At 39.4% G+C, this 20,460-nt stretch overlaps 3 protein-coding genes across 6 annotated transcripts; 1 reads left to right on the forward strand and 2 right to left on the reverse strand.

Moving 5' to 3' along the window:
- Positions 1-559: 559 nt before the first annotated feature.
- On the reverse strand, positions 560-3,546 carry LOC103703525 (60S ribosomal protein L9-like). Its single transcript, XM_008786399.4, has 3 exons — positions 3,087-3,546; positions 1,080-1,202; positions 560-977 (listed from the first exon to the last, which is right to left on the reverse strand). Exons 1-3 carry the CDS (start codon positions 3,447-3,449, stop codon positions 897-899), a joined length of 567 nt encoding a protein of 188 aa, XP_008784621.1. The 5' UTR covers positions 3,450-3,546; the 3' UTR covers positions 560-896.
- A 137-nt stretch (positions 3,547-3,683) lies between these two features.
- LOC120109889 lies at positions 3,684-12,804 on the forward strand. 4 transcript variants are annotated; one of them, XM_039123498.1, is made up of 10 exons: positions 3,694-4,127; positions 4,223-4,324; positions 4,416-4,497; positions 4,638-4,657; positions 4,782-4,842; positions 6,698-6,791; positions 6,897-7,359; positions 9,272-9,375; positions 9,496-9,575; positions 12,399-12,804. In XM_039123498.1, exons 1-7 carry the CDS (start codon positions 3,972-3,974, stop codon positions 6,928-6,930), a joined length of 549 nt encoding a protein of 182 aa, XP_038979426.1. In that variant the 5' UTR covers positions 3,694-3,971; the 3' UTR covers positions 6,931-7,359; positions 9,272-9,375; positions 9,496-9,575; positions 12,399-12,804. The 4 variants fall into 4 exon arrangements, with proteins under 4 accessions (XP_038979427.1, XP_038979426.1, XP_038979424.1 ...); XM_039123497.1 differs by having other exon boundaries at positions 3,695-4,127; positions 6,897-7,022; XM_039123496.1 differs by having other exon boundaries at positions 6,897-9,375.
- Positions 12,805-16,152: 3,348 nt separating this feature from the next.
- Positions 16,153-17,527, reverse strand: LOC103703596 (putative glycosyltransferase 7). Its single transcript, XM_008786505.2, has one exon. It carries the CDS (start codon positions 17,525-17,527, stop codon positions 16,217-16,219), a length of 1,311 nt encoding a protein of 436 aa, XP_008784727.1. The 3' UTR covers positions 16,153-16,216.
- Between the last annotated feature and the right edge of the window lie 2,933 nt (positions 17,528-20,460).

Here is a 20,460-nt window from a genome sequence, read left to right on the forward strand (position 1 = left end):
GAAATCAGAGTCGAGATAGCTAATAAACCACATCACATTTGCAAATAACGTTGATCCACCTTGATATCCATCTTGCAAATCTTTACCGACCATCTACGAAAAAAACAATAAAGGACTAAATACTCATAACAAGAGTAGTAAAAAATTAGCAAAGTTTTAGGAGATAGCAATAGCCAGCATGCATGGATTTGGTGATACAAGCTGGCAAATCCATCAGCAGTGTACGCCATGAAATAGGCTGCTTACAGGATACATGGGTTTACATATCATGGATGTACCAGAGCCGATTCTAACGGTCACCTGAGAGGAAATCATATGGCCGAATAATAAAACAAGGAGATTGGCAAGAAAACCCATCTTAGAACCAAAATTAAGAACTTTCAGAGATAGCTAGAATAATCCAACCGCACTTCAATAAACCAGATCAAGAATTTTGGAAATGCACCATCCAATAATAGGACCCACTATAATAGTGATGCGAACCTAAAAAGCACCCCCACAATTTATCTAAGACCACATCCGAAAATTGGAACAGCACAAGGGCATCAAGGACACACAGTTGAAAACAAGCAAAATAAACTAGCTTTCATAGTTCAAACACATGCCAAGATTATCTACTTTCATCATGATCAAGTAAAAAGAAAAGAAAAGAGAAAAAAAGGTCTCCACAGCTAATTATCTTGAACTTGAAGACTAACCAGAGTTGCTAACTTCCAACATCATAAGATAGAAACAGTAATTGATATCAATCACAAGATAAAATAGATATCTTAAACCTCCGCCTCCATTTCCTACCCTCTGCAGACATTAAGTTGAAGATAAGAGAAAATCGTCTAGCCAGAGACTCCTCCACAAGAAATCTTCAGGGAGACTCTAACCATCTTCGTAATCATTTGCTATTCCTCAACTGTTCCCTTCTCACTAACATAGATACCATCCAAGAACTTCCTGATGTCTTTGTTCTTCACATGGCATTTCTGTTAGCGCAAAAACAGAAAATCTTAGTCTGAAGAAACAAATACATGACAATATCAAAAGCATGCGGCAAATTCCTAATTTGGTATATTCAAATGCCTGACCTGGTTGATCAGGGCAGCAGAGCGAGAAACAAGTTCAACATCATTCCCATCAAGGACGAGCTCATCCTTGACCTTCTCAGACCGCACTATTGACACCCCCTCAAGCATATCCACCTTCCGCACCTATACAGATAAAAGATAAAAATACTTAAAACAAAGAAAAATGCTACAAGAATTACTAAATGAAACATATCAATCAATATCCAATGTACAGTAAGAATGTAAAATTTAAAGCACTAAAATCAGGAAGCACCCCAAAACTTAGTTCCGGCAGATGCATGGTTTTATGAATGGAATTAGTTCATATAATTTATTGGCAAGTTTATCGAAGTGACACCCAAACCAAGGCTCCCATGTGGTACAAGATGCCGACATACAATGTCATGTCACTAAATCAATCAAGAAATTACTTATCAAAGATAAATGGCTTTAAGAGAGCTGGGTTTTTTTTGTTTCTGATGGTCTCTCTCTCTCTCTCTCTCTCTCTCTCTCTCTCTCTCTGTGTGTGTGTGTGTGTGTGTGTGTGTGTGTGTGTGTGTGTGTGTGTGTGTTGTGGTGCAGGGAGGAGAAGAGGAGCTTGCCAAGTAATGAGCTTATTAGTCACAAGAAAAACTGACAAAAAGAAAATAAACATGATACATCCCCTAACAAATTATGAAATCTCAACAGACACCACATAAAAATACAAATCAGTAATGATTGTCAGAATGAGTGTCATCAAATATCAAAATCAACCAGGAAAATGTAGTAGTTCAGATTTAATCCAACTTGTTGAACCTGTTTATATAGTTGATAACTGAAAAACTACAAAGTATTAAGGTCAACCACAACTAAAACCTTGCTTCAGGCAACATAGCAGAACCCACAGGTAGCAAAATAACATCGAGATAACATTCAGTAAGGCCACTGGAGTTCTTAGGTTGAACTGTTGGAGACTAAGCAACTATCATCTGGTTAGCCAATGCAGCCAACTCTAGCCAACAATAATATATTTAACAACTAATTCAATAAAAATTATTTTAGAAACAAAAAATTGTGCAAGTGGAAAATTTTCAAACGATAGTTTGTTTTGAACTCACACGAATGATCAATTAAACATCAAATGCTTGGTAAAGTTTGAATTACTTTACATATCCAAAAATTAATACATCACAAAGAATAAAAGTTTGCCATTGAGCTTGGTAGTATATGCAAACTCTTTGAATAGAGAAGTCGGAATCATCAGTATTTAGGACGTATTTAATGAGTGTATCTAAGAATAAAAGGAAAAAACTACTTAAGATATTAAAATACAGAAAAAAAAATTGATCACAGAAAGCTGCAGTTGTATATAGCTTGCAATCTGAGACCCCGACCATGCCAACAAGTGTTAAATTATCTACAGGTCGTTCACAGATTGTAACTCTACAATACATGTATGGACAATAAGGCAAATCATCACCAAGAATCTTATAGATCACCAGCCATAAAAAATCTTGGGAGTTGTAGGACATGCATATGGTGGACAAAGTTATGAGATACGTAACTAGTCCAATATACAAAGGGCAAAAAATGTCTCATGCTTACAAAATAAAAATAGAAGAGAGATTAAACCATGGAGGTACTTAGGATTAGTAAATTTATTGGCTGCAAAAATTTAATGACATAATGACTCATTTACATCTTGTTCACTACCTTAACTTAAGTTGTGCCCAATAAGTGTAATCACATATCGGGCAAAAGCAACGGAATATCAGTTGGTTAATATTGACCTTGCTGCATATGAACTCATGACAAGAAGACTTGTAAACAAATTTACAGTTATCGTGACAATTTTAGTTGAACAAATTACTTAAATAGGAATAACGTATAATGCATAAAACCCTTTTCACAACTAAAAAGATAGGGATTTCACATCTATAAGAATAAAAAGGACTTCTAAATACCTTAAAAAAAGAGAAAATGAGCGATTTTTTTTAGGACTGAAGAATAAGAAGCGAATAGCGAAAGGATGGAGGGAGATGAGACCTTTTTCTCGCCGAGGAAGTTGCGGATCTCGATGGAGGAGCTGTTGTTGGTGATAGAGGCGTTGATGGGGAAGTGGGCGTAGACAAAGCGCATTTTGTAACGGAAGCCCTTTGTCACGCCGGTGATGAGGTTCTGGACGTGGCTGATGGCGGTGCGGATCGAGGCCGTGGTCTTGCGGGAGCCGAACCAGGCGTCGACCTTTAGCTGGCGCCCCCCCTCGATGAGCTGGAAGTCGAGGTTGAGGTGCTTGAAGTTGCGGGCCAGCTTCCCCCGGGGGCCCTCCACCTCGATCACCTTCGCCTTCACCCGGACCGTCACCCCCTCCGGGATCTCCATCGTATCCGTCGACAGTATCGTCTTCATCTCTCTCTCTCTCTCTCTCTCTCCCCTTCCTTCCGCCGCCTCCGCCGACCCTGCGTGCTCCAACTGATGAGGGGAAAGGGGGAGGGCAGAAGCCCTAGTACGTCGTGGTCTCTGCTTATATACGAAAGTTCGTCAGATCTTAACCGTTGGCTTGTGATCGGTGGTGTTGGGCGGGACTGGATCCGCTGGGGCCTGGGAGTGGGAGCTAAGTCATTTGGTTGACAAGTTTGGGTCAGGTCTAACCAGGTTGTCTTCAAACGCATTGGACTCGGTTCCATGCCCGCATGGGACCCGATTTAGCTCCGCTGGCCAGAAGAATGGATGCTTGTTGCAGGTTTTGCAGAGCTAGATGGGAGAAATAGGGATTGATAATAGAACAACAGGATTGCATCTTTTGCACGAAAGAAAGATCCATCTTTCTTCGAGTTCATTGTTAGATTGTACAATGATCCCTTTAAAATTTGGAGTACTTTGAGAGGATGCCGCCTCGAGCGGAGACTCCAGCGAGGAGGAGGGGTTTGGATGCTGGAGACGATCTCAGTGGAGGTTCTGAAGGCGATGACGAGGACGAGGGGGGGTGGAGCTCACCAGGGGATCACGAAGTTTGCCGAAGGTGCAAGAGCGTTTAGGGTGGTTTTCTTGAAGATTATGAAGAAGAATCTTCCAAACGATCCACTGGTAAGTGTTCTTCGAGGCATTTATATGATTCTTGACGGGGAAAAAACGGGTTTTTTTCTTCTTTTTATACCTTATTCTGAATTTTTATTTATCAGGGACCCATATTGTTGACACACAGGAAGCTTATTGCTGAGAAGCTCACGGAAGAGGAAGTTGAGCATAAGGTGAAGGGTGAAGCCAAGAAAGAGAAGCATTTGGTGAGTACTCTTTAACTTCGGTGACTAGAATTTGTAGTTTAAATGACTGAATGCATATTTTCATGTTATTTTTTATTTACATTTACGACAGGCAGCAGAAAAAGGGCATGTAAAGCCAGCTAATTTCTTAGGTTCAAAGGAGAAATCTCTTATCAGTATTGCCACAAAAGGAGGTATACTTAAATTATAAGAGGATTGATTTTTGACCTTTTTTTGACCATAGCAGTGGTGCTTGAGTGGCTACTTTCATTCTTAATTTCAATCACTGGTAACATACTCTCTCTGTCTTGCATATTTGATGGTGGTTGTTCAGTGATCAAGTTATTTAATGCGGTAAGACTTCACTCAGTTACTTGGTGTCTCTTCGTTGGTTTTTGTTCCATTATATCTGGCATGATTTTAACCTAGGGCTTATGTTTTACTATTGTAAATCATAACTTTAGGATGTTATCCACAGGTAAGTAAGGCACAGAATTCTCAGAAAGGCTTGAATCCTTCAAAGTCAAAAGATGCAAAAGGTACGACAGTTGTAACTATATTGCCTTTCATCTGCCTGGAGTTAGGAGTGCTACTATCAAGCTGGGAAAATTATGAACTTATTTAATTTCATCCTTACAAGATCTCTCTCAAGAAATCTATCACTTATCTTATCTAGGATGGTTTTACTCCTATTATTATGCCTTTTCTTGCATCATGTCATTAGAGAGGGCCAATTGGTATGCAGAACTTAGAACAGTAGAATTACAAATTCAAACCCTTCTCTGGGTCATGATGAGCATGCTTTCTGCTGTTGGATATAATAAAATGAAAGTGAGATTATGTAGGCATTATAGCTGCTTACTCATGCTTGCTTTCATTAGTTTCAGGACAATATATGACTAGACGGATTCTCTAGACACATTCTAGTAGCCTATTTTGGACAACAAAAACACAGAAAACTAATTTTATAAATTATTTTCTTTACCTCCTTAGAAGATGTTCCTTTTGTTTGAAACAGTTTAAAATATTAGAATTGTGGGCAAGGTTAGCCAAACCGATACTGGGACCCATATCGGTCGGCCACTGATTCAGTACAGTACCAATTCGATATGTGGTGAACCGGGCAGTTCGCCCATGTTTAACAAACTATGATTCAAACCTTTTGGGATATTGTAAGAAGAGAGGGGGGGGGGGAACCATTTGGTTCGGAGCGATTTATGCTATTTTCCTAAAAACAATGCTGAATCATGCAGGTTTCACGCTGGTTCGGTTTGGTATGGGATGAACCAGGTGGTTTGGCCCAGTTCAATTGACCATGATTGTGGGGGTTGCTGCAATAGTGAAATTAGTGAGAGGGGATCATTTGAACGGTACAAAAAATAATGAGGATTACTCAAAAAGGTATAGGCTTGCGAGATGTGTCAGCATAGGCTCTCTGTGAGAATGTATTGTCATCTTGAAGCACAAGGGTTTGGGAAGTGGGCTTTGATACAACATCCAAATGCCTAAAAATGGTCAGATTCATCCAAACCCCTCTTATTCAATTCTTCCTATACATGATAGATGGCAGCTTAACTCCTTGACGTAGAACTCTAGAATCTTTAAGGTAATATTTTCCAATCATTTTAGGTATTTTAATTCGAGTTCTTAGTCAATACTTGGGATGGTTGTATTCTTTTCATCCTTTTTGGTTAGGCATCTGATTCACGGCTTTATCAAATGAGTGTCATGTTTTGTGATTATGTTCTAAAGATATCTTCATTCTTAAGTTTGCATCATATAGCGTTAAATATTTGTCATATCATAGGTACCTCTTACCAGTCATTCACTAAGGAGGTGTGATCTAATATAGCTAGGAAGTAAGCATCATGTTGACAATAATGCTGGGATAAGTTAAAGTAAGGTTGTTCTGCAAAAATGCCTTTAAGGCTGGATAAAATTAGAGAATACAGGTTCCTTAGGTTTTCTATAGGGGCAAGGTTGTTGGCAAGCTATTTGGGGGAACAAATATCTTCTTTTGATGGTATTATACTTTTTCTGATTGAAGGTTGTCGTGTTCAATTTTCCAGTATGTGTTACGGTGTTTAAAGGCTGACAAGACTAGGTTAAAGAGTATCCAGAGTGACGTTTTGCTGTTACTTATTTTTATCAAATAGAAGTTGCAGAGACTTTTTTTAAACTGTATTTCTTATGTCACTATTAACATTGCCAGATGTTTCTAATATCACGGTGTCTCCAGTATGTCATGTAATTATATTCTTTTAATTTATTCTAACCAGTATATTTGCAATGGTGACAGTGTTGGCAAAACAAAGAAAACAAACTTTCTTGTCAGAACTGCAAAAGCCAACAACACAAGCTCTTGACTAACCAGTATATTTGCAATGGTGACAGTGCTGGCAAAACAAAGAAACAAACTTTCTTGTCAGAACTACAAAAGCCAACAACACAAGCTCTTAACAGCCCTTCATCATTCAACTCTTCAAGGGTATCCTCATTTATATGCTTCTTGTGCATGCCATTCTCTTTTCAACCTTCATAGACTACATTCTTTACATTTTTATATAGAAATCCTTCTCTTTGTGCCTTGCAGTGGTGAGAAAGCATTGATACTCAGATCTGTATAACCTTGCTGTTGATTTTGCTGTAAATCCTTCAATCTTCCTGTGTTCTATGTTTATCTGGGGTAGTTTATCCTCAGGAGCCTGCTTTTACCAAGGTAGCTATGATTTGATATTCCTGAAATTCTTGCAACAATATTCTCTTAAACTGCACAAATTCTTTAAATACGTCTTGTTGGCTGTCATTTATTCTCTCATTTTGTGTGCCTTTTGAAATGGCATATGGAAGTTGTATGGCTCGTTTTTTCTTTGGTTTTTAAGAGCAGAATTTTCATCTTGATCCATGAGGCTGATTCACAAGAACTACTTGGGAACTTGTGGATCAACGAGAAAGCAATGAAACGGAACTTGTTCTTCATATAAATCTTGTTGGCTTTAGTTCACGAGAGATTTATCATAGGCTGTGGAAACCAAAATGTGAAAGGTTATATATAGGTGAGTTTGGAGGAATGCTTTATTTAGAAACTCATTTTCAGCTGAGGTATATATTTGTGGTGTATTTTAGCTACATTGAGCATTGGCTTGATATATGATATTGTTTTTTGCTTGGCCAAGTATATTATGACATTGACTAGATTTGTGGGCGAGCAGGATGCCAAGGCAATGGACCTAGTCCAGGTTATCTTGCCCAGGCAACTGACTGAGCACAAAGTCAAAACATTCTTGATCCAATTTTGTTATTTATATCATCATATTTTTCATAGCATATCAATAATTGACATATTATCTATCATCCTTAAGGCATAAACAATGAACATAAACATTTAAAAGACAATATGCTGTAGTTTGTAAGATCTGTATTGAAACAACAATGTGTTACATCTGTATCATTGTTGTCCTAGCTCAAATGATAGAAATTGCCAGGTTTTGCCAATTGTTTTTCTTCCTAGAGACTGGAAACTGGAGCTTGGATGTAGAATTTTGAAGGAAAGGTCATTTCAGTTCACCTCTTTTTCACATTTTAACATGCCTTAAGGCACACACATGAATATAAACAATCAAAAGACACCTTAAAGATATAACATAGTTTGTAAATCTATACAGAATGTATGTATGTACGTATGTATATATTAATTATCGTTGTCTTAGATCAACTAGTAGAGATTTCTAGGCTTGCCCAAATGTGTCTTGTGTGTATTGCTAGAGACGAAAGAATTGGAGCTTAGGCCTATAGCTTTGAAGGAAAGAATATTCCGGTCACTTGTTTCCATGATATGTCATATCGTACTGAATCGGACAGTATGAGCATGCTGTACTATACCAGTATATAGTATGGGGAGCATACCGATACTCGGTACGCTGAATCAGCCCCTATACTGGGTGTACCAAAATAGTGACAAGGTGGCACTTAGCATACCTTGCTTGTTTCATACTATTTATTTTTATCACTACTATTTGATGTTTCCTTGGATCCAATTTGATGCATCCGTCTTCCATCTTAGCATTCATCTGTCAACATGACAAGAAATAAAATTTGATGTATGTATGTATGTATATATGCATATATGTTTGTATTATTGTTGTCTTAGATCAACTGCTAGATATTTCTAGGCTTGCCTAAATGTGTCTGGCTAGAGGATAGAGAACTGGAGCTTGGGCTTAGGGCTTTGAAGGAAAGAACATTTCTGGTCACTTGTTTCATAATATTTTTTTTATCAATACTATTTGATGTTTCCTTGGATCCAATTTGATGTATTTGTCTTCCATGTTGGCATTCATCTGTCAACATTCAAGAAATTACAATGAAATATTTTAAAAGTTTAAATTCATATCAATCTCTAGACACGCATGCAGAGATATGTATATCCACACATAAATGTTTGTTTCCACATATTGTATATATTACAAGTGTCTATCTGTATATTATATGTGGGCATGCATATGTATGTATGATCATCTAAGTGAGGGTCGCCTAGGCAACGTGAGGCATGACAACTGCCCAGGCACCCAGGCTACAACAATGTTTTGGAGTGGTATGACCATTTGACATCTTTAACTGCTTTAGTGTTTTGGCTTCTATTTATTTTCGGGGAATCTGAAAGCAATATTAAGATTTTCAATTTTAATTTCGTTTTTTGTTGGCTTCTTATATGTGAAGTGACTCTAAGACACATGGTTAAGGCTAACTTTTTAGACTTCTAAATCTACATAAAATGGAAGTTGTATTTCTAACCTTTTATTTGTCTACAGCTTCATAATATTTTACACTAGTCCATTTCCATTAAAAATAATTGCATGTGGGTTGTGTATAATTTAAATATGGTCATATCTTGAGCAAGTAGGTTCTATTCCTTTGGATCATTCTGGTTAACCTTGGCATCTATTGTAAATAACATGCTTTGTGCAGGCTCAAATTCTACAAATAACAAACATAGCAACGAGCCTGGGTGGACTCCATGATGTGACACTTACATGCTTAGTTCGAAGTTGAAGGACTGGGACAAAATGCCAGTAAGAATTGATAAGAATATTTAATTTTCTTCTATTTGCATTTTGTTTGAGAGATACAAGTATATGATGTTTTAAACATTCTTTCAAATGCTTCTTGGATTTCTCCTGCCACTTATCTAGGATTTTGCTGGAGCTGTTGATCAAGACAATGTTTCTCTGGAGAGTTCCTCTGATGAGGAATAAAAACTGGAAAGCTTAAGGTGAATATGCTCTTTTCAGCAAATTTTCAAACCTGGAAGTAGAAAATATATGCTTTATCTTATAATTCAATACTTAGGGTTCCTATGCCTCATTGGATATTTGTGACTATTTTCACCCATCAACATCAGCTGAAGATTGGACTGGTTAAGTTACATGCTTTAAACTATCTAGAAAGTCAAGGATGATAAAAGTAAGGTAGGGTGAGGTGCAAAGTATCTAAAATAACCCCCAGACCTTAATATGAATGGTATTGGATAAGTCAAACATTAATGTGCCCCTTGTTTTATCAAATAAAGCCATGCAAGTTATTGATTTTTATAGCATATATTGCTAATGACTCCTAGATCACTAGAAGGCAAATGTTCAAGAATAAATTTCTTGTCTAAAACCTTATTTCTCATTAAAAATGGTATTCATGTTTGTTTTCTCTTTATGGAAACTGGACCAGTGGATATCCTAAATGCGCTCTGATTGTTCCCCGCAAGTTCATCTATAAGTACCCTGTGTTCTTGCAATGCTTATGCAAAAGTTCAAAACGAGGGATGAAATGGGTATGCTCTAATTGTATATAAGCAGTTTCTCTACTAGCATGGCTGGAATATACTGCAAAAAACAAATGTGAACTCTGTTGCAATACAGCAGAGTGACTTGATGTCATGAAAAACTTGCTGATTCTGATGCAAACAATTTCTGAGATTTAAGCATGATTGAACTGTCAATAGCCTGCTGCTCTATCAGCACCTATGGTAGGCGAGGACCAGGGCAGTACAACAACTGTTCTAAAGTGAAAACTCTTGAAAATGCAACATCCAATCTGTATTAGAATAGGTGCTGAAATGTAAAGAAGATTGCTACTATAGGGGAACATAGTTAATTGTGCTATTAAGGTGCTTAAGTTACTCATTGAAGCGATGTTGACTAGAATCAATAAGATTCTGGTAAACCTAATCTGAAGAGACATAAAACAGAAAATATGGGTTTTCCAGCATATAGTAGTGCATCTGTATGAATATATGATAATTGATGCCAATCCACACTTGACATGGGCACGATACATGATGCTCGAATCCTTATTAATTTTGTATTCATTCACAAGCTGCCTAAATACCTTTTTGACTTTCTAAGTGTGAGTTTTTTTGGGGGGGAAGGGAATTGTGAATGATTCACTTAGAATTTTAAATTCTACTGTAATAAGCTTTTCCAGAACAGAGAAAGCATTAATTATAGGGAGACATTTAGGTTAATATTGTGAGGATGTTAAAGATGCACTACTGATGTTGTCAGGGCTTATCTGTAGACATGCATAAATACATATTGTATGAGAGGGGAAGACATAATGGGCATGTTTGGTGTTGCTTTTGCTTTTTAGAAAGTTATGCTTCTTAAAGAAACAAGCCAGAATCTAAGTTTTCTAGCTTCTCCAAAAAGTGTCTGTTTTACAATTTTCCTCGTAGAAGCACTTCAAAGATAATGTTGCCAAGCACGTTTTTTAGTTTTTTCTTTTCTTTGCTTTAGAAGTTAAAAAAATAGTTTCTTTAAGCAAGACTAAACACGCCCTAACACCTTCTCTTTATACTTATTACTCTGTCTTGCAATCTTCCTTAAGAATTGCTTTATGATCACACACATATATACATGTAGATACGTACTTATACATGTGTGTATCTATGTATTTAAAGAGAAATGAGCTGTTACAGTTTCTATAGGATTCTAGACTCAGTTCCACCATTACTAAATCAATTATGGGCTTTTAAATAGAGGAATCGTTCTTAGTTGCAATATGCAATATCTACTATACCTAAAAATAAAATTTATTTATTTTTATTATGCACGAAGTTGAAACAATATCAATCGTGCTAATAAAGCTAGTGCATGAAAATATGTTATAAGCTATAAAATGCAAATCGAAACCAATGATCCTGATATATAGATCTTAAAACGGAAACCAAATTCAATAAATTCAGGCCCTTATTTCTATTTTGATTTAATGTACAATTTGGAAGTCTAAAAACTTCTATTTTCAGTGTTTCGGTATTTTAGATATTGTAGGTCATGTTAACACCACCTTTTGAGTAAGATGTTATTTATTTTGCGCTCTCTCTCTCTCTCTCTCTCTCTCTCTCTCACAGAGGGGATGCTCCAGCTAGAATTTTTTCTGGTATTTTTTGAGGCAGGGATCTTTGATTTTGGTGGTCCATTGTTAATTTTCAAATCATCAAATCTTTTGGGAAGCATTTGTCTAGTGTGTAGCTCACTGGATGTGCAGACATTTGAGGCCATGCAAGCCGGAGCATCTTGCAGTCATTTAGTTGGAGATGAACTAACCAGTATCATATGTATTGATTTTTCATTGCTTATTGACTCGAGACAATATTTCTGTTTAATTGTTTTTTGAATTTCCAATCTTTGGTCATCTTCCCCCCTCAATCAACTTGATTATGCGATAATACAGCCATTTAGTTTTCTGTTGGATGAGGCGTACTAGCTGGCTATATTTATAGCTTGATGCAACATTATGGCCAATGATAGAATGAAATGTAAACTGTGGTTACCGAAATGACTAATGGAATTCAACTTCATGTATAGAGTTCATGAGCTTTTCTGTTGATTCTACTTATGACGAAGAACTGCTTATATTTCCGGCCTCTTTTTCATCTTAACTGTAGCTCCTGTTTACAGTTATAAGTATTGCATAAAAATAAACCATCATTTTTATCTTGTATCTTGCATGCTTTCTCTGGCTGGTGTGAGAAGAATGGAATTATATACCTAGAGGTAATGCTTGAGTATCATATGCTTGTCTAACCAATTTGCTTCTTCAGAATCAGATTCATGCACTGGGGCAGATTTAGAGGTTGTTACAACAACAGAGATATATAGTTAGCATCAACATTCTATAAATATTGGAGCAAGAGGTCCGGGTTTTCCATGTTCTGTCCAAAGAGCTTCAATACTGCCAATGAACACCGGTTCACTGATTTTTGCTGTCATTGCCTTTCTTTTAAAGCTTTTCCACCTTGTAGCTTCAGATAGCGAGCAAATCCTGTTGTAACTTATTTTGCAAAATTGTAGCTCAGTGCTGATATGTTGAATTTTCAAACTGCCTATAGATCCATTATGAAGGATTTAGAAAGGGAAATTTGCATCCCCTTTTGGTATCTGTATTAGAAGGCATTCACAAGCAAATGTTCTTGATAAAGTAAATGGATGCTTAAGAGGTTGTTTTAACTCTGTGCATGATGTAGCTACTTGTGTAGTCTGCTGGATCCTTTTCTGCCGCTTCTATATAAATACATAAACAGGTGGGAAACGTAACATGAATATGTGCATGATAAATAAATCAGTGTCGACCTGCATCATGCAAGATGCACCTGAAAGCAAGGAATGATTTGATTTGAGGCTAGTCAAAATGTCCGTTGCTAAGGATTGATAAGTCCAACATGAAGTTAGAGAGGATATGTGTTACAAATATTTTAGAAAAGAAACACCATGAGCATGAAACATCGATGGCTTTTATATTGTCATTTTGCATATAGTGTAATTGTGTACTTAGGCGAAGCAATAATTCTGGATAACTAAGAATTTTGAGTCTCTGAGTTCATTTAACATTAGAACCAATAGATAGTCAAATGGGCAAACATTAGATAAATGCATGTTAGTACAAAATTCATGATAAAACCTTTAAGTAAAAGTTTATTGACCATTGATTATATCCTTCTAATGTTTATTATCATGTGAGATCTCACTTGAGTATCAGAAAAGTGGTTGAGTATTATCGTTCAGTGCTAGAAAAGGAGTTGGCAAATCTATAGCAATGCCAAGAGAAAGTCAATATGACGAACCGTTATGTGAAAACCAAGCAGACATAGTGGTAGCGCACGCGAGGTGGAAGGAATGCCTTCAGTGTTGCAGACATTCCAAAACTAAATCTTTAATTTTTTGAAATCCCTGAAATCTTGCGGCGTTTGCCAGTACATGTATTTCCTACTTACCACCCAACTCATCTTCGGATCAAATCAGCCACAAGCTCAAGAACTCTAGATGAAATGGCTCATCATTTCATGCTGCTAATTCATTCACTACAGGAAAAATAGTTGGAAAAATATTCCAGTCAACTCAAAATGCTGAAATTTTGTTGTTTGCATGGTTGGTACTGCTTGAGTTGTCAATATTTGTCATGCATTTGTGGTTCCTCATGCTGAAATGCAATCATATTTTTGAACGGATATAAGTCTTTAATAAGAGAAGCTTGTTTATGACTGAGTCAAAAGGTTGTCCCTGATGTATCATTTGCTGTAAGCATTGCAGTTTCTATAAAATAAGGGATTATCTTGGCTCGTTTTTGACAATTTTAATGATATAATCAAAGATGGAGCAACCGGTAAGACTGTTTCGCTTTGGGGTCTTAATTGTCTCCGGTATTCTTTTGTTTTTGAATGCTGATGTATTATAATTTAATATTTGCTATTTGCAGAAGACATATCTGTTATTACTAATTTACTATAGTCAAAAAAGCAATGATCATTGAATCCAAAGCTGGAAGAAAAATGCATTCATTAATTATCGAATCTGAACGTTATAGTTGAGATATTTTTATGTTGCGTGTGTGAATGTATGCTGATGTATGATGTAATTATGCGATTGACTTACTAAGCGATTATATGATTTATTTTTCTCGTGATTTATAATCTTGTTAGAGTTTTCTATCGGATATGAGAAGAGAAAAAGGCAGACTGTAACGTCATGGAAGAATGGAAAATACTGAAATCAAAAAACACAATGAAAACACAATCTAGATGATAGGATATTGTCATCCTCAAAATAGGGCGGTGTGTCATCTGTATCCCTATATATATATATATATATATATATATATATATATATATATATATATATATATATATATATATATATATATATATATATATATATATATATATATTCAAGAGTTGCCTTTATACAGAGGTTCTAGGTCTTCTTTCTTGTCTTACCTTTATACTGAGGTTCTAGGTCGATATATAGCCATAGGATCCGAAATCTTCTGATGGTCGTGTTCTAACCGCCTAAAGTCATGGTGTAATAGACTAGCAGCATGCAATAACTATTGAGGGACGTGCTGTTACTATCCAGGATAACTATCTTAGGATTTGATGTAACTAAGGTCTTCTAGGATCACTATAATAGATTTTAACTTTTGATGTAGTGGAAAGAGCGTATTTTCGAATGAAGTATTAGAGCCACCATCTGAAATAAGAGGGCTTAGGTCGGCTTGGGATAGTTAATGAGCTGAACGATTGTCTGTTTAAGCTGTAAAACTTTATTTGACATGTTGGATGATGTATGACCATGGAGGTCTATTGTTTTTATTTTACTCAGCCTAGCTTTTAGACCGGTCAAAATTGGTCTGGCCCGATAACATCAAGAGGATGCAGAGTTTACCTTAATTGCCGCATCAACTATGAGCTGGACTAACCTGGTCTTACCACATCATTACACTTATTGTCTACTGCATCAGGCTGATGGCTAATACGCAATATAAATAGGATAGTATTAGTGTTTCCACGCAGGAGAAAAGCAAGTATTAATTTGAGAAAAGCAAGTATTAATTTGATCCCTCCAAATCATTATATATATATATATATATATTCAAGAGTTGCCTTTATACAGAGGTTATAGGTCTTCTTTCTTGTCTTACACTTATACTAGGGTTCTAGGTCTATATATAGCCATAGGATCCGAAATCTTCTGATGGTCGTGTTCTAACCGCCTAAAGTCATGGTGTAATAGACTAGCGGCATGCAATAACTATTGAGGGACGTGCTGTTACTATCCAGGATAACTATCTTAGGATTTGATGTAACTAAGGTCTTCTAGGATCACTATAATAGATTTTAACTTTTGACGTAGTGGAAAGAGCGTATTTTCGAATGAAGTATTAAAACCGCCGTCTGAAATAAGAGGGCTTAGGTCGGCTTGGGATGGTTAATGAGCTGAACGACTGTCCGTCTAAGCTGTAAAACTTTATTTGACATGTTGGATGATGTATGACCTTGGAGGTCCATTGCTTTTATTTTACTCAGCCTAGCTTTTAGATCGGTCAAAATTGGTCTGGCCCGATAACATTAAGAGGATGCAGAGTTAACCTTAATTGCCGCATCAACTATGAGCTGGACTAATCTGGTCTTACCACATCATCACACTTATTGTCTACCACATCAGGCTGATACCTAATACGCAATATAAACAGGATAGTATTAGTGTTTCCACGCAGGAGAAGAGCAGGTATTAATTTGATCCCTCCAAATCATTATCCAAGCTCCATCCTTAAACTGGCGATGTTAGATTGACTTAATGTCCATGGTGGACGGTGGATATAATTCAAAGGCAGCAGACGTTTCAAATCTCCGAGATCCTTCAAGCATGGTAGGATTGCATGTATCTATTACTCTCAGCTGCAAAAATAGAATGTTAGAGCTCAATTATTAAATGTTGTGATTTGCTCGGTGATTTGCTTATTAAAATCAGTTTTCATTTTAAAAGATTTCCTTAAAAAATTCAATCAACAGTCAACACCACCTGACTCTGTATCAAATCAGGCCAATACAAAGTTGTTCTAAAATCGCACCAGTGGCCCATCGAATCATGCTACCGGCTCGTTCGGAGTCTGAAATCCGAACGACGAGGGGAAATCGTACGGCAGGGGCCGTACGTGGCCGCCGCATCCATCAACGCGCCGGAATCCGTATGCGCGGAGCACCTGATCGTCCGCGAGGTCGAGGGCGCGCTGCATGGCCGCGAGGCAGCTCTCCCTGGAGTACGCCGGATTGTGCCCACCGCCGCAGGGCTGGCACCCGGTGAAGTGCGTCACGAACGGCAGCCGCCGCCTCCGTTGCTCCCACTCGTCGGCCGCCGCCTCGCGGTCCAGGTACCGCCCTCGCATCTCCCCGTGCGCCCCGGTGGACTTCTCCGCGTGCCGGCGCCTCAGCGGCGGTTCTCTACGCTCCATGGCGAGGTAGTCCTCCGTGGACTTCTCGAGGCGGCCCAGGACGGCGGCCCAGTACCCGTGGAGGTCATAGTCGTTCTCTAGATAGACTCTGTCGCCCCAGCGGTCCTTTTCGTAGACGAGGAGGTGGAGGAGGGCGGACTGGTCGTCGGACTCGGGGGCGGCCTTGCCCTTGATCTTGGAGGCGAGGATCCGGCCCCAGGCCTCGAACTCGGTGGTCTGCGGGCCCATGCGGGCCCATGCGTCGAGGAAGTCGAGGCTCCACTGGGAGTTGCGAATGAGGAAGACCCCGGCGTTGAGGCCCACCCAGTTCTTCTCCTCGTAGACCATGGAGGGCCATCCAGGGACCACCAGGTCGTGGGCCCGGTAGCGGGACAAGGGCGGCCGAAACTCCATGTCGGTGAAGGCAGCGTCCTCATCGACCCACCATATCCACTCGGCCTCCGGGTGGGCGAGCATGGCCGCCCGGATGAGCGGGATCTTGGCCCAACACCCGGTCATGTTGGGGTGGAGATGGGCCGTGTTGTAGAAGAGGTCGTGGCCGTGGATGCGGCAGTAGTCGGATTTGTTCTTGTAGAAGCGGAGGAGGAGGTGGTCGCCGGCCGGGTTCCGGCAGGGGCTGGGCTGGGAGCCGGAGACCATGAGGACCCGCTCCTCTTTTTCCTGGATGAATGATGATGATGATAAGGTGGGATGGAGGCGGAGCCAGTGACGGCGTTTGGAGTCCCAGTTGGAGAGGTGACCGCCGTCGAGGGTGTAGGAGAGGGATGGGTCGTCATAGAAGGTCGGGATGGAGTCATCGGTGGAGGGAGTGGGACTGGGAGCGAGGGTGGGAGTAAGGGAGGACGAGTAGAAGGAAAAGAGGAGGAGGAAGGCGAGTGCAGCGCCAAGACTAACGAAGATGAGACGTTCCACGAGGAGGGAAACTTTAGATGAACAAAGGGCCATCCTCACACGAGGAGACTCTTTCCTGGATACCATTCTTCTCAGGGAGAGACAGGAGATAGAGACGGCGACAGAGCCAGGGTGGTTTTTACAAAAGTAGAGAAGGAAGCGAGATCGCTGCAAGATATACTGGATCCAAGGTTAATTCGAATGTAGCAGTCACGTACATGACTTGAGAGAATGGTTACTCAGGACTTGTTAGATGCATCGAGAACCGAGTCACGAGATTGATCGCAAGGGAATGGTTACTCAAGACTTGAGAGCCCGCCTTTGTTGCATCTGACAACAACGTATCAAGCTGTTGTAGGAAGATATATAGGTTGCAGGTTATTATTATATCTACTATATCCGTCTGTAAATCCTAATATTTTCTGGGCGCATGCAACAAGGAAACGGGGACTTGGTTCAATGAATGCGTGGTTTTCTTTGAAAAGAAATACAAGGACTATTATAGTAGTTCGTATCTCAGATCTTCTCAAGTGCATTTCTGGTTGCATGGAAGGAATTCATGCGATAATCAAATGATGTTTACGATGGATGCCTGTAAGTATATACATGACAAATATTAATTGTTTGGACCTAGCAATAGCACAATAACCGATAACAAGGGCGAAAATGCCAATAGATGCTTCCCCCACATTCATAATTTTCTTGATGAAAAGGAAGGGGATCCAGCATTACTCCACTACAAGCAAGTTCCCTTTTGAAATTTCTCTTTCCAAAAATGTCGAGGTTATATTTGAAGACACAACAAGTCCATCACAACAGGTCCATATGTATATTATATTGCCTAATTCTTCTCGAAAAGAAGAACCAAAGCAACACGTACTATTGGTCATAGGTTTGGTTCTATCTTCCCCATGAAAGAATGAAAGAATGATTGTTCTTTTCTGGCAAAATTAACCATTAGATCATATCTTGCACAGCTCTCAAAGTATTATAAACTCCATCATTTACTGTCTGCACAGATCTTGAAGCAACACTGCAAGTTAAAGAAAGCGAATCCTTCTTCTGCGCGAAAGACGGCTCATGGCCCCAAATTCGTCCATCGCAACAGTTGTCAAATGCTACACAAAAGCAAGCTGGCTCAACCTGAAACCAACTCAACCCCTTCTGTAACCTGATTTACAAATATAGAAGACAATTTTAATACGCTCCAGAAATAGTGAACCTATTTTGTGCATTGATGCTCGATCAACAAAATCATAATAAGGGAACTACAAAGGTTTCAAAGTACCCACCAACAATTAGCATGAATCTATTCTTTGTGGGGGGGCGGGGGACGAAGGAAGCATGTGAAATCATCTTAATAAAAAAAATGCGAGCATAAAAGATTGTAATAGACCTTGGAATTTGGGCGTAGAACAATTTCTCAATAATTCTGGTTTAACAGCAAAACTTTGATGATATGTTACTATATATGCTAGTCAACATTCAGATGAACAAAGCAAAATGAACACATATTGCAAAAATGCATCTGGATGGAGATCACAATCGCATGACATCCATCCAAATTAGTCAAGTTTTTGTCAAATTCTGCAGATTCAATAATTTTAGGCCCAACAATAACATAAGGAAACAGTCCTCTATTTTTTACCTTTCTACTAAGAGTAGGCTGTTTTTGAGCAATTAGCACATCCTTCAATGATGTCAAAGTTGACATCATAGTCTTCAATTGAAACCATGGTGAAGTAAAAGATGAGACATAATCAGCTCCTCTATCTCACACAGCACAGTCTTTTGGTTCCTTTAGTCTCCAAATCACCAAGCACTACTAGTAACCACGACTACCTGAGAACCTATATAGAAACTACAAACTGTTTCAACCAGCAAAATCCTTGGATTCCTGATAGAGCAGCCCATCTACCACTTTAAGCAAGAGTCCAAGAAAGTTGAGGATCCTATGTGAATTGGCTGCCCACAACACCCTCCCTTCATGCTCTGCTTAATTTGCTTACTCTTAATTTTTAAGCAAACAGTTTTCGCTATTTAAAATCTCAAATTACTAACATTATAAGTTAAAACTACAATAAATTTTCAGAGGTATTTCTTCCCCAAATGAGACGAGTCCACCTCCTAATCACTTTCAAACTCTTCTTTACATATATGAAAAAAAATTCCTCAGAAGTATATTTTTTTAAACAACTTGAAGTGGTATACGGAAATGGGATCCCCAATGTCTGAAGACAGTAATTGTAATGTCCGGGCCCACAACCTACTAGGCCCAATAAGAAATGGGCCCAGTTAAGGGTTTGGGCCCAAATTTCACTGTAGCCAGTATAATTATAATAATTATCAGGAAAAAAAAAACGAAGGGATAAGACCGACAGGGAAGGGTGACCCTCACCCCTGCTGGCAGCCGATGCCGGCGCACCGGAGACAGGGGAGCGGCGGCGGCCAGTCCCGGAGAGGGGAGGAATGGAGCGGATGGGACCTCTCAGAGGGGGGTCTCATCCTCTAAACAATGATTTAAGCCTCTGCCGGCAACCCTAAGTCACAGACCCCCAAGAACACTGAACGGGAGAGAGAGCCGAAGCCCTGGAGCCGAAGGCGAAGGAACCCTGAAGCTCCAAGAGGAAGGGCAAAAAGCCAGGTAAGCCCCCTTCCTTCTCTCCCCCTGTTTTGTGCAAGACAACAAAGAAACAAAGAAAGAAGGGAGGAAGGGGATTGATGGCAGACCAAGGGGAGCGGCCGCGGGCATCCCGCAGTGCCGCCGGCTTCTCCCGGCATCTCTTCCCCGTGGGAGAAGAGAGGGCCGCCGCAGGCGCGGCCGTGGGCTCAGCCGCAGGCGCGGCTGTGGACGCCGCGAGCTCGGCCATGGCACCGCCGACTGTGGCTCGGCCCTCCCAAACCCCCCTTCTTCCTTCACAGGGGAAGAATGGAGAGAGGAAGAGGGAGGGTTTGGGAGTGAGAGAGAGAATATGGGGTGGTGCCGG

Source organism: Phoenix dactylifera, chromosome 2 (assembly GCF_009389715.1).
Source record: "Phoenix dactylifera cultivar Barhee BC4 chromosome 2, palm_55x_up_171113_PBpolish2nd_filt_p, whole genome shotgun sequence".
Taxonomy (NCBI): Eukaryota; Viridiplantae; Streptophyta; class Magnoliopsida; order Arecales; family Arecaceae; genus Phoenix; species Phoenix dactylifera.

Coding starts and splice junctions, on each gene's coding strand:
- LOC103703525 (XM_008786399.4), bottom strand. CDS start 3,449: ATGAAGACGATACTGTCGACGGATACGATGGAGATCCCGGAGGGGGTG. Junction 1,203..3,086: donor ACTTCCTCGGCGAGAAAAAG/GTCTCATCTCCC, acceptor TTATCTGTATAG/GTGCGGAAGGTGGATATGCT. Junction 978..1,079: donor CTGCTGCCCTGATCAACCAG/GTCAGGCATTTG, acceptor TTGCGCTAACAG/AAATGCCATGTGAAGAACAA.
- LOC120109889 (XM_039123496.1), top strand. CDS start 3,972: ATGCTGGAGACGATCTCAGTGGAGGTTCTGAAGGCGATGACGAGGACG. Junction 4,128..4,222: donor ATCTTCCAAACGATCCACTG/GTAAGTGTTCTT, acceptor TTTATTTATCAG/GGACCCATATTGTTGACACA. Junction 4,325..4,415: donor CCAAGAAAGAGAAGCATTTG/GTGAGTACTCTT, acceptor CATTTACGACAG/GCAGCAGAAAAAGGGCATGT.
- LOC103703596 (XM_008786505.2), bottom strand. CDS start 17,527: ATGGCCCTTTGTTCATCTAAAGTTTCCCTCCTCGTGGAACGTCTCATC.